At 41.1% G+C, this 12,648-nt stretch overlaps 1 protein-coding gene across 1 annotated transcript in view; it reads right to left on the bottom strand.

The window, feature by feature from the left end:
* LOC5517308 (sortilin-related receptor) overlaps window positions 1–12,648 on the bottom strand; it is a 66,612-nt gene continuing 53,964 nt past the window's right edge. Inside the window, exons 39-50 of the mRNA XM_048732495.1 lie at window positions 11,388–11,485; window positions 11,093–11,270; window positions 10,675–10,781; window positions 9,095–9,370; window positions 7,292–7,588; window positions 6,416–6,691; window positions 5,595–5,870; window positions 4,246–4,539; window positions 3,201–3,488; window positions 2,431–2,617; window positions 1,987–2,190; window positions 1–1,192 (exon numbers count right to left, since the gene is read on the bottom strand). Of these exons, the coding sequence (XP_048588452.1) occupies window positions 1,131–1,192; window positions 1,987–2,190; window positions 2,431–2,617; window positions 3,201–3,488; window positions 4,246–4,539; window positions 5,595–5,870; window positions 6,416–6,691; window positions 7,292–7,588; window positions 9,095–9,370; window positions 10,675–10,781; window positions 11,093–11,270; window positions 11,388–11,485 (2,543 nt within the window). The 3' untranslated portion in view covers window positions 1–1,130. The remainder of the gene's footprint in view (window positions 1,193–1,986; window positions 2,191–2,430; window positions 2,618–3,200; window positions 3,489–4,245; window positions 4,540–5,594; window positions 5,871–6,415; window positions 6,692–7,291; window positions 7,589–9,094; window positions 9,371–10,674; window positions 10,782–11,092; window positions 11,271–11,387; window positions 11,486–12,648) is intronic.

Below are 12,648 nucleotides of genomic sequence, written 5' to 3'. Positions count from 1 at the left end.
TTTTTTGGCCTCAGCAGATATGTAAAATTCTTTATTATTTTCACCAGCATTTGCATTTTACAATGTCTTTATCATGGTTAGTTCAATCAGATGTCAAAAAGTGTAAAAGTTTCGATGAGGCGATCGTTTGCGCTTGATCTAACCTACGTATATAATATCAATACAACCTCATTTATCTAGATACTTAAGCAACCAGTGCGTAGTGATTACCTTAAAGTCACCTTATCACCCTACCCACAGTTCCATGCGATGCTAACATATTCCAAGTGTACTATAAAAACACTAGCGACATAACATAACCAAGAACGGGAATATATCAAGGTCAATATAACTTATATCAAGGTCAAAACAACTTTTATCAATGTCAGCATAACATATCAAGGTTAACATTACTTATATCAAGGTCAACATTACTTATCAAGGTCAACATAGTTTATATCAAGGTCAGAATTATTTATATCAAGTTCATCATAACTGATAGCACAATAGTGTGGGAAAAGTTTTTAGGGCAGTTTATGTTGGCATGTTAAGAGGGCATTTACAAGGAAATTCGAGACAAGATTTCCGGTCATAACTCGATTGCCTTGAAAAATGCAATACATCAGAAATTTGGGAGATCATAAGGAAACTCTAAAATATACCGCTAGTGTGCTCGAAGCGTACTATAATTAAATAAAAGTGATATATGAAAGCATTTAATGCTTTTAATGGATTATGTAACTTAAAAAAATGCTTTGAACTATGCTCGGTGTGATAGGGTAGCTTTAAACAAAGCGATCATGGTTTTCAACCACGCTAAAAGTAAAGCAAAGCGATGTCGATATCATCTGAGTGATTATTCATACATTAGTTTCTATCTAATTTTACCATTTATGGTAGTGAACTCTCTTCTATCTACATAAAAAAATCTTTACCATTCATCTCGACCGTTTTCTTCCCCTCCCCAGATGCACGGGCTTCCTTTGATACAGTTCCATCTGATTTCTTCGCTATTATCTACCTCTGATGATACAAAAGTTATCTGGAATTCTGTGTTCTTTAAAACCCCCTTTTCTATGAAAAGATGTTTTCCAGGAATTCCATTGAGTTAGCGTGCTACTCTTTCACAAAATATTTTCAGTAGCGCATGCTCATGCAGTAACCAGCGGTTCGTCATCTGAGAAGCCTTGAATTAACGGCTCGTCTTCCTCGTCTGGTAAAAAGAGAGCGAAATTGACATTTAGTTTAACAGTAGTACAGTAAGGATTAAAAACCGTGGAAACATCAAATCTTAAAGGTCATTTAGAAGACGCAGGGGCGCACATGTTCACTTGAAATCAAGAGTTTAAAATGAGATTGTTTGCAGCCGTCTTGTAGCTTGTGCACCTTTTTACGACAGCTCTGGAAGAAAACATACTGGTTAAAAGGGCTTGATAGGCCCTAATTTAGTAAAAAAAAAAGTTGCGAACAGTTGAGACGGCTGTAAACACCAATTTGGCAATATCGAGAAAAAAAAGGGCGACTTCATTAAGAAATCATGTGACTCTTTGGGTGGCAAACTTGTTCGCTTCGGCTTTTGGCGGGAAAATAACAACAAAAAAGAGCCACTTATTCAACGCTTGCGAGTCAGCCAGAATGTTCTCTCTTGTGTTATTTTGGCTTTTAATTTGCCACACAAAAAGTCATGTCATTGCTTAGTAAAAGTCGCTTATTCCATAGTAACTCCATTATTTGAGAAAATACTTAAATTCCATGCTCGGAGAAGTTGAACAGGTCGCACCCATTTGCTCGCTCAATCTCAATTCCTCTGCTCTTATTTACTAGGTCGATCCCTGGCTCAATCGCCACTATAAATCGCTCGATCGCTTACTCGGTTGATCGCTTTCTAGATCTTGTATTTATATATATTTACCTCGGTGGAAGGTAACTTTGTCACCACCCGAGCCGGAGTTTCATGCCAGCACTGGAAACATGGAGTTTCTAGATCTTTTATTAAAATATATTTACCTCGATGGAAGGTAACTTCGTCCCCACCCGAGCCGGAGTTTCTTGTCAGCAGTGCATACATGGAGTTCTCCAACCGATGGGACTTGCGCACGAAGTAGGCGAGAGCCAGCACTAGCAGGAGACCCACTATGGCGACGGGAACCGCCCATACCACCGGGCTGGAATGGCTCTTTCGTGCTCCACGGAAGGGGGCTGGGCTGATGTCTGGGTACATATATTAAAAAACCCCACTGAAAACCATGTCAAATAACGTTGCATCGTGCGAATCCATTCGTCATGGATAACACAAAAAATGACAATAGGGACCTTAAGCAAGGTCGGAAAGCCGGTTGATGACAACCTTTTGTCAAACGACGACTGTACACTGACTGTACACAAACGACTGATCACATAGAGTTATTCCAAGTAATGATATGCCAGTCCCGAGCATTGCGAAGTACTTACGGCTTTGAAAGGTGACGCTGTCTTTGAGGCCATACCCAATGGGGGACATCGCACGCACAATCGCTTGGAACTCTCCTTTCAGCTCGGTTGTGTCGATCTTGTTCTTGTACGGATATGTGCCCTTTACGACAGTGTAGTTAAACACCTCTATGAACATGCCCTTCTGACGAATCTGGATCTCGTATGCCTGAAACCGTGAAAGGAGCATCATTACATCGTCACGCAATCGTGTGATGGTACAGCTCTTTGGGCTAACCGGGACAGGAACAATAGAACGTCGTCACGCAATCATGTGATGGTACAGCTCTTTGAGCTAACCGTGACAGTTAAACACGAGCAACTTATATGGACAATACTTATATAGACAAAAAAAATATATATTTTTTTGTCGTTATGTTGTTATTTTAATGTTGTGGCTTTTTCCGCTTTTTTATACTCGAATAAAATAGTAAAAAAAGTGCGCGCGCCTTTGAAAGTGTTGATATAATCATCAGAGCCCCTTATGTTCGATAACAAGAGCTACTGTTATTGTGGGACGTTAAAGAACCACTGAAGAAGGCAGAGTCCATCTTCAGTGTCTGTACTTGGCCGCATAACCAAACGGGGCGTTATCATACTAACACTCTCATCCATGTAAGCTGCGCGGCAGCACAGTGCGCCTTATATAGCAGTCGGAATAAGACCCCATGTAATGTAAATCCAGAGCAATTCAGCCTATGGCTGCAATTCTGGATAAAGTCGGCCAAGCTTCCTTTCCCTTCCCTACTTACTTGCGCAAGAAAACCATCAATTGGCCTTCCCCATTCCAGGCAGATCGCGCTGTCATTGCGATCTTGAGAACAGTCCTTATAGCTTAACCCGCTGACCTTGGCACACAGGGGCGAGACTACCTGTGTGACCATGCTTGTTTCCCCGTCCCCACCAGGGGTGCGTCCACGGATGGAGATAGCGTAGGCACTGCCGTAGAGCAGGGTTGCACGATAGGCGGTGGAGTTAGTGTGAACAATGAGCGGATCTTGGTTCGCACAGTCTGTGCAGTTGAACATTATTTGGAATCCCTAGAAGTAGAGAACATAAGACGTGGATAAGTTCCCCTCTGACAACACTAAATCCGCTATAGAGTAGCACCTATGTCATCCTAGCGACCGAGATAGACAATCGCTTAGTGAAGGTTAGCTACTAAAATATTTTGGGACTTTGCGTACCGGCCGATGAAAAAAAGATGGTCGCTCAAATGAAGAGTACCCACTGTACTTTGAGATATTTTCACTCAATAATAGGATATTACTCGCATTCATAAAACAAACATAAAAATAAATAAATATCTCGAAGCTTCATAAGACTAGAGCGCCAAGATACAAAGTCGTTGAGGTTAAGGCATAAAAAGGATCGGCTTTGTGATCGAGATTGTTTGTTTGTCTTTTGAAAAGGGAGAAAAACCCGGGGAAAAATTATCGGAGAAAAGGCGAGAACCAGCACAAGTCATCTCACGTCGGTACCGAGAACACCTTAACGCAGTGGCGAGAGACACGGCAGAGCAACACTCTGCCAAATGCGCCACCCACCCCTCTCCCAACTTCTTTACTCTCTCCTTTTCCAGCAAACAAAAGCGGAAGATGTTTCCTTTAGAACCGGCTCTTTTCACTGTTTAAACATCCAACCCAACTTTGTACGAACGTTCACTTTCTTCTCCCCTAACCCCAAATTATTCGAACTGTACACAGCTCGCCAATTGGCCCGTCTCGGTGTTCGCTACGTACAAGCCATGAGATACACCTAATTCGAAATTTTTTTAAATACTTGTATACACCTTACCTTAAAATCGTATTCATTAAAGCGAGGGGGAATGCTCCAACTAAGTCGAGCAGTATTATTATGGACGTGTACTTCGAAGTTGGAGATCTTCAAGCCCTTCAGTGCTGGTATCTTGAATGTGTGGGACACATATGATCCATAACCAACAGAAGAACGGCTGGCGATCCCTACTTTATACGTGCCACCGGGCATGACGGGGATGGAGACATTCGTGCTGTTGATCCCACCGTACACCGTTTGGTAAATCATCCCACTAGCATAGCAGTCCACGCACTGGTATTTAATGGAGTAGTACTGCGGTATAAAATGTTAATGTTAAAAGTAAATAGTTTGCTTTTTGAAAGCGCAAATTTAGCAGGCGAGACACATGTGACTGAATCTACTCGACAGGGCCGGGTTCCTAAAAAGCAAGTTATTAGCGCTTATCCACGGATAAATATGGTTATCGAGACATTTGATTGGATAGCATCCTTATTTAACTCTGGGCTAGCATCAACCTGCTTTTTAGGAACCCGGCCCGGGCGCTCGTTTCTCGAAAAACCCGAGACGTTTTATTGCTTAAATTTGAAAAGCTGGCTAATTGTGTTGAAATATCGTCAAACATCGTATTTTACCACAAAGATTCATGTGAAGGATAATATTTTTTTTTGTTTTTATAGATTTTGATCTTTCCCGAATTTCTCGGGCCCAAAATTTACAGGAGTAAATATTAAGAAAGTTCTCGGGACCTCGCAGTCACCCGAGACTTTTCGGGTAACTTTTTGGCTTCAGCAAAACTTCGAAAATAGCCCTAAAATAGAACATAATCATTTGAAATACGAACGAGTGGAAGTTCAAACTGTTCTAAAACATGAAAGCGGTCACTCCAAAAGGAAACCATGCGAAATTTTGAACAAAAATGCAAAATTAAGTTTTCGGGCCCGAGAATTCTCGGGTGTTTTGAGAAACGAGCCCCTGGACAGTAAACGAGTGAAGCTCGACCCTGTGGTACCAGGGTAAAGACCTGGAGCAAACAGCCACATTTTTATTATTGTTTTCAATCAATATTACAAGGCAAATAAGGCAATATTGAAAAAATGAAAACGAATTTCTTAACTTCAAGTTTTCTTAAATCATTCAATGGAAATGTACTTGGTATTTTGCTAAGATGACAAAATGGAGGCTGGCAGAGGCTTTCTAAGGTTGTACCACAAGCCAGTGGCTTTTTTACGTTACCTAACACAAGTTAATCAAATGCAACGAAAGACGAGACCTCCGGCTTAACGTGCTAATTCGAGAAGACGAGGGATTCACAATAGATAAAAGTAGAGATGCTGGAAAAACTGATTATACAAAAAGTCCAGACTTACATAGAAACGGTAATCGCCGTAAGGGTATGCAGGAGTCCAAGACACATGAAGCGTCATATTTTCCACGTAGCCCGTCACGTCGGTCACCCTGCCGTCAAATCTTGGCGTGGAGACTGGGATCTGCTTATCCTTACCTAGGCCTTCCATGGTCATGGGCGTGACTTGGAAAATGTAAGCGTTGCCGTACTGCAACCATATCGAGAAGCGTGTCTGGTTGGCTGGTAACTGAACGCGCTGCCAACTGCTATATGTATTCCGCCATTGGACGAGAAATCCCTGTAACGAAATTCAAAGGGCTCTGTTAGCTAAATAAGTTGTCAAGGTAAACTAGAACTGCCGATGGTAAAAGCCGATGAATAATTGAGACAAACAACCTTAAGGGTTTTAAGGCGGCGCTACAGTTTGATAATCAAGTTACTGTTAACTGTTTACTTGTAAGGTCGGTGATTGAGTACGCCTCGGCTGCGTTATCAAAACTTCCAATTTTTACGGGGAAGGCGCACGGAGGCGCACAAAAGCGCGCGATTACAAAACTACCGACTTTCGAAGAACGCAAAATTAATGCTTCAAAACGCGTTATGCGCACTTTAGATAGCCATGGCCCACTGAGCTTTTTTAAGAAACTGTTCCCATAAAAAAACCTCCGTCATAATAGTGTACACAAGCCTATCGTAAACACTGACCGTTTTGATAAATTTGTCACAATGAAGTTCATTAGTGGGTGTATCTGTCCTATGTAAGGTGTATTTCTAACCATCTGGCTGCGAAAGGATTTAAACAAAACACAAAAACATTTATTATATGTAGATTGTAGAACTCACCGTCAGTTTACCGGGAAGGACGTAGGGTCCATACCAATACACAGTCGCGTATATATCTCGGGTTGTATAGGCATACAAACTGCTAACTTGCAGGTCAAGGGTGGGTACTTGGAATATGAAGGTGTATGTCTGGGTGATACCGACGGTGGTGTTGATACTGATGTAGAAATGATAGGTGTGCCCATACATCAAGGACGGGACTGACACGGAGGTCTCGGTGACATAGGTGGTGTTCACCTCCCAGTCACACTGATAGCACCACGACACGGAATACCCCTATGGGAGAAAATACACAAGCGTCACGATAGCCTTGAAGAGCCACTGTAGGCCGCTATTTTGTCACCGTAGCAAAATACCAAGTGAGAGATGCATCCATTTCCATCGGCTGTTTTGGGGAATCTATAGTGATATTTTCGATCAAAACTGGGAAATAAAACTTAGTCTTTAGATTATTTTGAAATAATATTTGTCTTTGAATTTCGAATAAAACAATAACAAAGGAGTGGCTGACAATGACTCTTTAAGGATTAACTAACCACACTTATCCCCCCATCATCCCCCAAAGGAAAAGCTGTATATAGCATATCACGCCTGTAGAATGAGAACGGTCTGATATACGGCAAGATGAACTTCACAAGTGCGTTGACTATTGTGGTGAAGTCACCATGTGACGTAATGAGATGCAGAAAACGCTAATATCTCCTGTACAACATGCTGAAAACGAAATATGTAATTGGTTTTCTGAATCTTAAGATATGGTCACAAAACCATATACACCTTTTAGAAATGATTGTGAGATTAGTATTTTCATTCGTTTTACGCTGTTTCTTACAAGCGCTCAAGTGCCACTTCAAGGTCAAAATAACAAGACCTTACCGGGATGTACTTGTCCGGTATTCCGTCTGGTTTCTGCCATGTGATGTCCAAAGTGTTATTAATGAGACTATACTGGACTTTTTTGACTTTGCCGGAGAATGTGGGCACTTTGACGACACATGATGAGATCTCTCCCAGCCTTGGATTTTCGCCCGATGTGCTGACTTCACTACGGACGCTAACTTGGTAAGTGGAGTCGAAATTAAGCATCGTGGAGTAGGATGGCACGTAGATCTTATGGGATATGGAGAATTCCATGCAACCGTTGCCTGAGCATGTCCACGATACCAGATAATCCTGTAAGTAAGGGAAAGACAGTTACATCTATTCTGGCCTCTTGGTTAAACAGCCTCTGTCAGCCACAATTTTGTCATCCTAGCAAACTGCCAAGTGCAAAAGCATTCATTTCCATCGGCGGATATGGGAAAGCGATATTTTCGATTGAATTTGGTGAACAAAGTATTAGTTAACAATTTTTGGATGGTTATTTCGAGATTTTAGCACATTATGTGCCTTCCAATATTAAATGAAAGCAATAATAAAGGTGTGGCTGACAAGGGCAATGTACAAAACACGAGACTAAAAGCTTGAATTCTATTGTCCAAATAGCCATGACAGCAATACAGGTTTTTTAAGGTCTCGGTAAAGGTAAACGACGTGTCCGCGGAAAAAAAAATATTGTCGCGCTACACTACATGTACAAATTATATATCAAATAAAAGATAAAAGATTGAATTATCTCCTGCAAGTTTTATTTTTTTACGATAGCTAATTCCGTGTTTAAGTTTTGAGGCCTCAAACTCAAAAGTACGGAGTTTACTCTAGAGCGTAATGCACCTTCGCGTTATTGCGCATGCATTTGCAAGTAATTGCATCTCAATGACAGATAGATGATCTACCAAAGTGCGTGAGGACTTTTTGTTATTTGACACTGCCAACAAAATATCACGAATCAAAGTTGGAACTCTCATTTCTGGCGAGATTTGGACACGTAAAGTGCTATAAAAGCGATATTCAGTCGAAAATCGAAAATTCCTCACACACTTTATGACATGGCATATATACCTATCAGATCCCGAAAATTTGAAGGCGATATCATAAAACCCGTCGCGAGGTAACGCCTGACAAGCACGAGTTTTCGCCTCAAAACAATGGGAAGCAATTCACCACGGGCGTAGATTGTGGTCTAGGCCTGAGTCAGCCAATTAGTTTCCTAATCTCGAGTTAGGCCTAGTTTAAAGGCCGCATTAAATTCAGCCGTATTAAATTTGTACAATTTTATACATGGTTAATTCGGCGTCTAAAACCATTTTATACGACCGGTCGAATTAAATACGGGTCTGCGAGATAATACACCTGGTCCAGCAGAGGCCCATTTTAGCCGTCTTAGAATGCGATTTATGGAAAAAAAATTATTTGCAAAAATAAAGTTTAAGAACTATTGAAACAGGTTTTGCAAAAAAAATACAAAAACACAAAAACAAACAGTGGTGTCAAATTTACCTTTACCAATACCTCAAAACGCAAAAATGTAAACTTGAACTCTTATTGGCTAAACACATAACATAGCAAATTATTTACACAAATCTTGTTGCTAATATCGATAATACAAGGAGCTGACTGTAAGTGTGATCTGTAATTGGCTAAAATTACAATTAGTTGTTAAAATTAAAGCCCGTGTCCGTATCCCTGAGAGCTCCTATTCCCCCACCCCCCACCCAACCCCCCCCCCCCCAAAAAAAAAGCATGTTACTGTCACATTAACCTTTCAATGGCTAAACACTAGACACCTAAAATACCAACCTTGACAGCTAGAGGGTCCACAGATGAAGGGACGGCCCATTTCAGCTTCAGCGTCTTGAAGTCTAGCGAGCAAACAAGAGGCGCTACCGATGCTGAGAATGCGCCTGTCGTAACCATGACAAAATTGGGGATGCTAGGCCCCTTAGTGGTCTCCATGACGATGGTAATCTTTAAGGTGGTGCTGAAGGGTAAGTATGGAATGGTCTGAGAGGGCTGCATGGACTTGTAGGTGATAGTCTTGGAAGATCCCTGCAGTGTGTACGATACCTTGTAATACTGTAATAAATAATTTGTAAAATTATTAACCCATTGACACCTCAACCGGCCTGTACCGGCCGTGAGAAGTACCTACAATCCATAAAAGCATTTTTTTTTTGGTAAATTTAGCTAACAAATAGCCAGGAGTTAAGGGGGTAAACCTTAGCCCTGTCTAGAATCCTTTTTTTTAATCCTATTCAGACCGGGGGGGGGAGGCTTTTGAGGCCCCCAGCACCTTTGATCTGTAATAATTGTTGAACTAGTAGGGCTAGAGCATTGAAATTTGATGACTTTTCCTTTATCTGGGTTCAGTTTGGTGTTGACAAAATTTTGTTATTTGTACCCTGGTAACCATAGTAACCAAGTTTTGAGACATAGGTTTAATGAAAATTAGGCAAAACGCTTTAAGTCGTTAAGATCAACTTTTAATACGACGTGCTCAACGTAAATCCATTTCATATAAACGTTTTATACCAAGTTTTGAAAAAACACAATAAAAATTTACATCTCTATTTTAGGGGGGAGGGGTGGTGTTTCATTAAATCCAAGATGGCGGATGCTGATGTCACATAATTAGCTAGAATTCGCTGTTTTTTTTTTAACTAACATCTAAATCCTGTTTATATTACTCTATTTTAAATAAAAAGTTAAAACAACACTTTTGGTTAAGATATTTAAATTATTACTTTAATTAAGAGTCCAGTTGCAAACTTATGCTATATTAAAGGTACCATGCCAATCAATAACGTCACAGGTGTCATATATTGTTGTCATAGAAACAGTATAATATATGTCTACTGCAAGATTATCGAAAAAAGTAATACAGAAATACACATCTAACAAAAACAGAAATATTGCTCGCTTCTACTCACTTAAGTGACGTCACAAAGACAATTTTTTTAAAGAATATTGGTCGCTTTTTGAATACGAACTGATTATGATAACTTATTTGGATTTTGGATGTTCTATGCAAAGGTTTCGAAAGGTAGGCTATTTATAACCATATGTCCTTAAATGACGTCATAATGACGTCATATTGTGTTGCTATGGCAAAAACTCATTTTGTTCCTCTTTGTCAGATAATGATTCTTTGAAAATTTGGTTATAATAGCACCAATGGTTAAAAAGTTACGGATGGGGTGCCGAAAGAGCCCCCCCCCCCCCCCCCCAAATCCCGGTCAGAGGAAGCCTAAAAAAGCCCGGTCTAAATAGGGTTAACTTGCCGTTCCAAATAAATGCAAATGAAGATGAAACAGCTGACTGCCCAGCCCTAGCCATAAGCCCCAACCCCAACTCTCGTTAGAAACCCCAACACTTGTTACCTGTATGTCGGCAGGTTTGGCGCTTTGTGGCGGCTGCCAGCTTAACACTATCGTAGTCACGTTTACAAGTCTGTACTTCAAATTAACCACAGATGCCTTGTCTGGGTCTGAAAATGGAACGAAAAATTGTAATTGACAATCCACAAAGGCTTTGAGTGTATTATCGCAATGACTTGAGCACTGAAAGTAATATAATACTAAGTTATGCATGATCAATATCATATTTTTAAGACATCTTTTGAAGAACAACCCATACATACAATCAGCAAGACGGCCTCAATGAATACAGTTGACTGTAGCGGAACCTCAACGATGTGGCAAACACATTGCTTTCAACTAGAACAGGTATGGCACTTGCGGAAATACATTACTCTCACCTACAACAGGTATGGCACTTGCAGGAATAAATTACGCTCACCTAGAACAGGTCTGGCACTTGCGGGAATGCTGTGTTCTCCAGCGAATCCAAGCGACACCTCAAACTCGTACACAACCGAGTCCGTAAGCCCCGTGACCACGTAGGACAGCTTAGTCGTGCTGGCAAAAGGCATTGACGAGGGTGAGGCTCCGTCTAAGCCCATGTACAGGTAGTAACGCTATGGATGCACATAAAGAATACAGTTAGCAAATGTAGGACCACCTGTGGCACAACACGCTTTTTCGGCTTGTGAAAATACTCAATTAAGTAGAAATAAAGGTGTGGTTTGTCCTACCTCATCAGCAGGAGCACCTTGGGGAGCTTGCCATTTTAATTGGATGGCGGTAGAATTTAATGGGTACGCATTCAGATTCTTGGGCGCTCCAACTTGAGCTGTAAATACAATTCTTAACTAAGATGTAATTCATGTCAAGCATGAATCCTACAGCTGACAAAGTCGCTCTGTAATCCACATGCTTTGCACCACTGGGTTCCGGGTTTGATTCCCGGTTCTGGCGTGAGGTGAGTTTGCTGGTTCTCGCCTTTGGTCCGGGGTTTACGGTTTTCCCCTCTCATAAAGCACCACCAATTTGGATCCCAGCTGTGTTCCGTGATCAGACATAGTGCGCCTTTCTATTTCTCAACTATGCTGGATCTGCGCTAAATGTATCTTCCCCCTTTAGCAGCGCCGCTTCCTTCGGATGGCACCTTGAATAGAGCCCCTCTCCTTAGATTTTCTAAATGCCCCATTCGAACCGGGGCCTTACAATAGTGACTCATAAAAGCTGATCTGCCTTCAATGAAAGTACATTTAAAGTGTTTTTGACTGGTGAGGTAAAGTCAGAAATAAGCTCGTCAAATGCGAAGTTGCTCACACTGGAAGTCATGTTTGATAATTTGTGGTCCGTTGTTTGGGACATGTGCCTGTGATTGGTCGACCTCGGATTTTTGGATCAGTTCACCGTCCTGGGCCATCGTGAAGGATTTTCAAAATCGTGAAGGATTTCGAAATCCTTCACGATTTTTAAAATCCTTCACGATTTTTAAAATCCTTCACGATTTCAAAATCGTTCACGATTTTTAAAATCCTTCACGATTTCGAAATCGTTCACGATTTTTAAAATCCTTCACGATTTGGAAATCCTTCACGATTATGAAATCGTTCACGTTTTTGTATTAGTCCGGCTTCACGACTTTCGAATTTGTGTGAAATTGTTATAGCGGATATAGCTTTCCCGTTCGCTTAGCCACCAGTGCACGGTGGAATGCGGCAAGTGCGCCCACTCGAATGGTTTCACAAGTCATTTAGATAGAAGGAAGTAGTTTGTTAAAATACTGCTCATGGGTAATACAATGTTTGAACTTAGTCTAATACACTGTAATATTTTTGTTCTCTTTTGTTCTGGCTTGACTATTACACATTAACAATTACATTTTGTTGCACGGGATTTTGAAAACCACTCTATCACCTTTGTTAGCTTGAACATGTATTTTTCATTCAGTTCGGAGATATAGTGACACGGCATCGAACATACGCGTTTGGGAGGGGGGGGGGG

This window comes from Nematostella vectensis, chromosome 9, assembly GCF_932526225.1.
Source record: "Nematostella vectensis chromosome 9, jaNemVect1.1, whole genome shotgun sequence".
In the NCBI taxonomy this organism is placed as follows: domain Eukaryota; kingdom Metazoa; phylum Cnidaria; class Anthozoa; order Actiniaria; family Edwardsiidae; genus Nematostella; species Nematostella vectensis.
The sequence above is the reverse complement of the archived record's forward strand: the minus strand, read 5'-3'. Positions and strand labels throughout refer to the sequence as shown.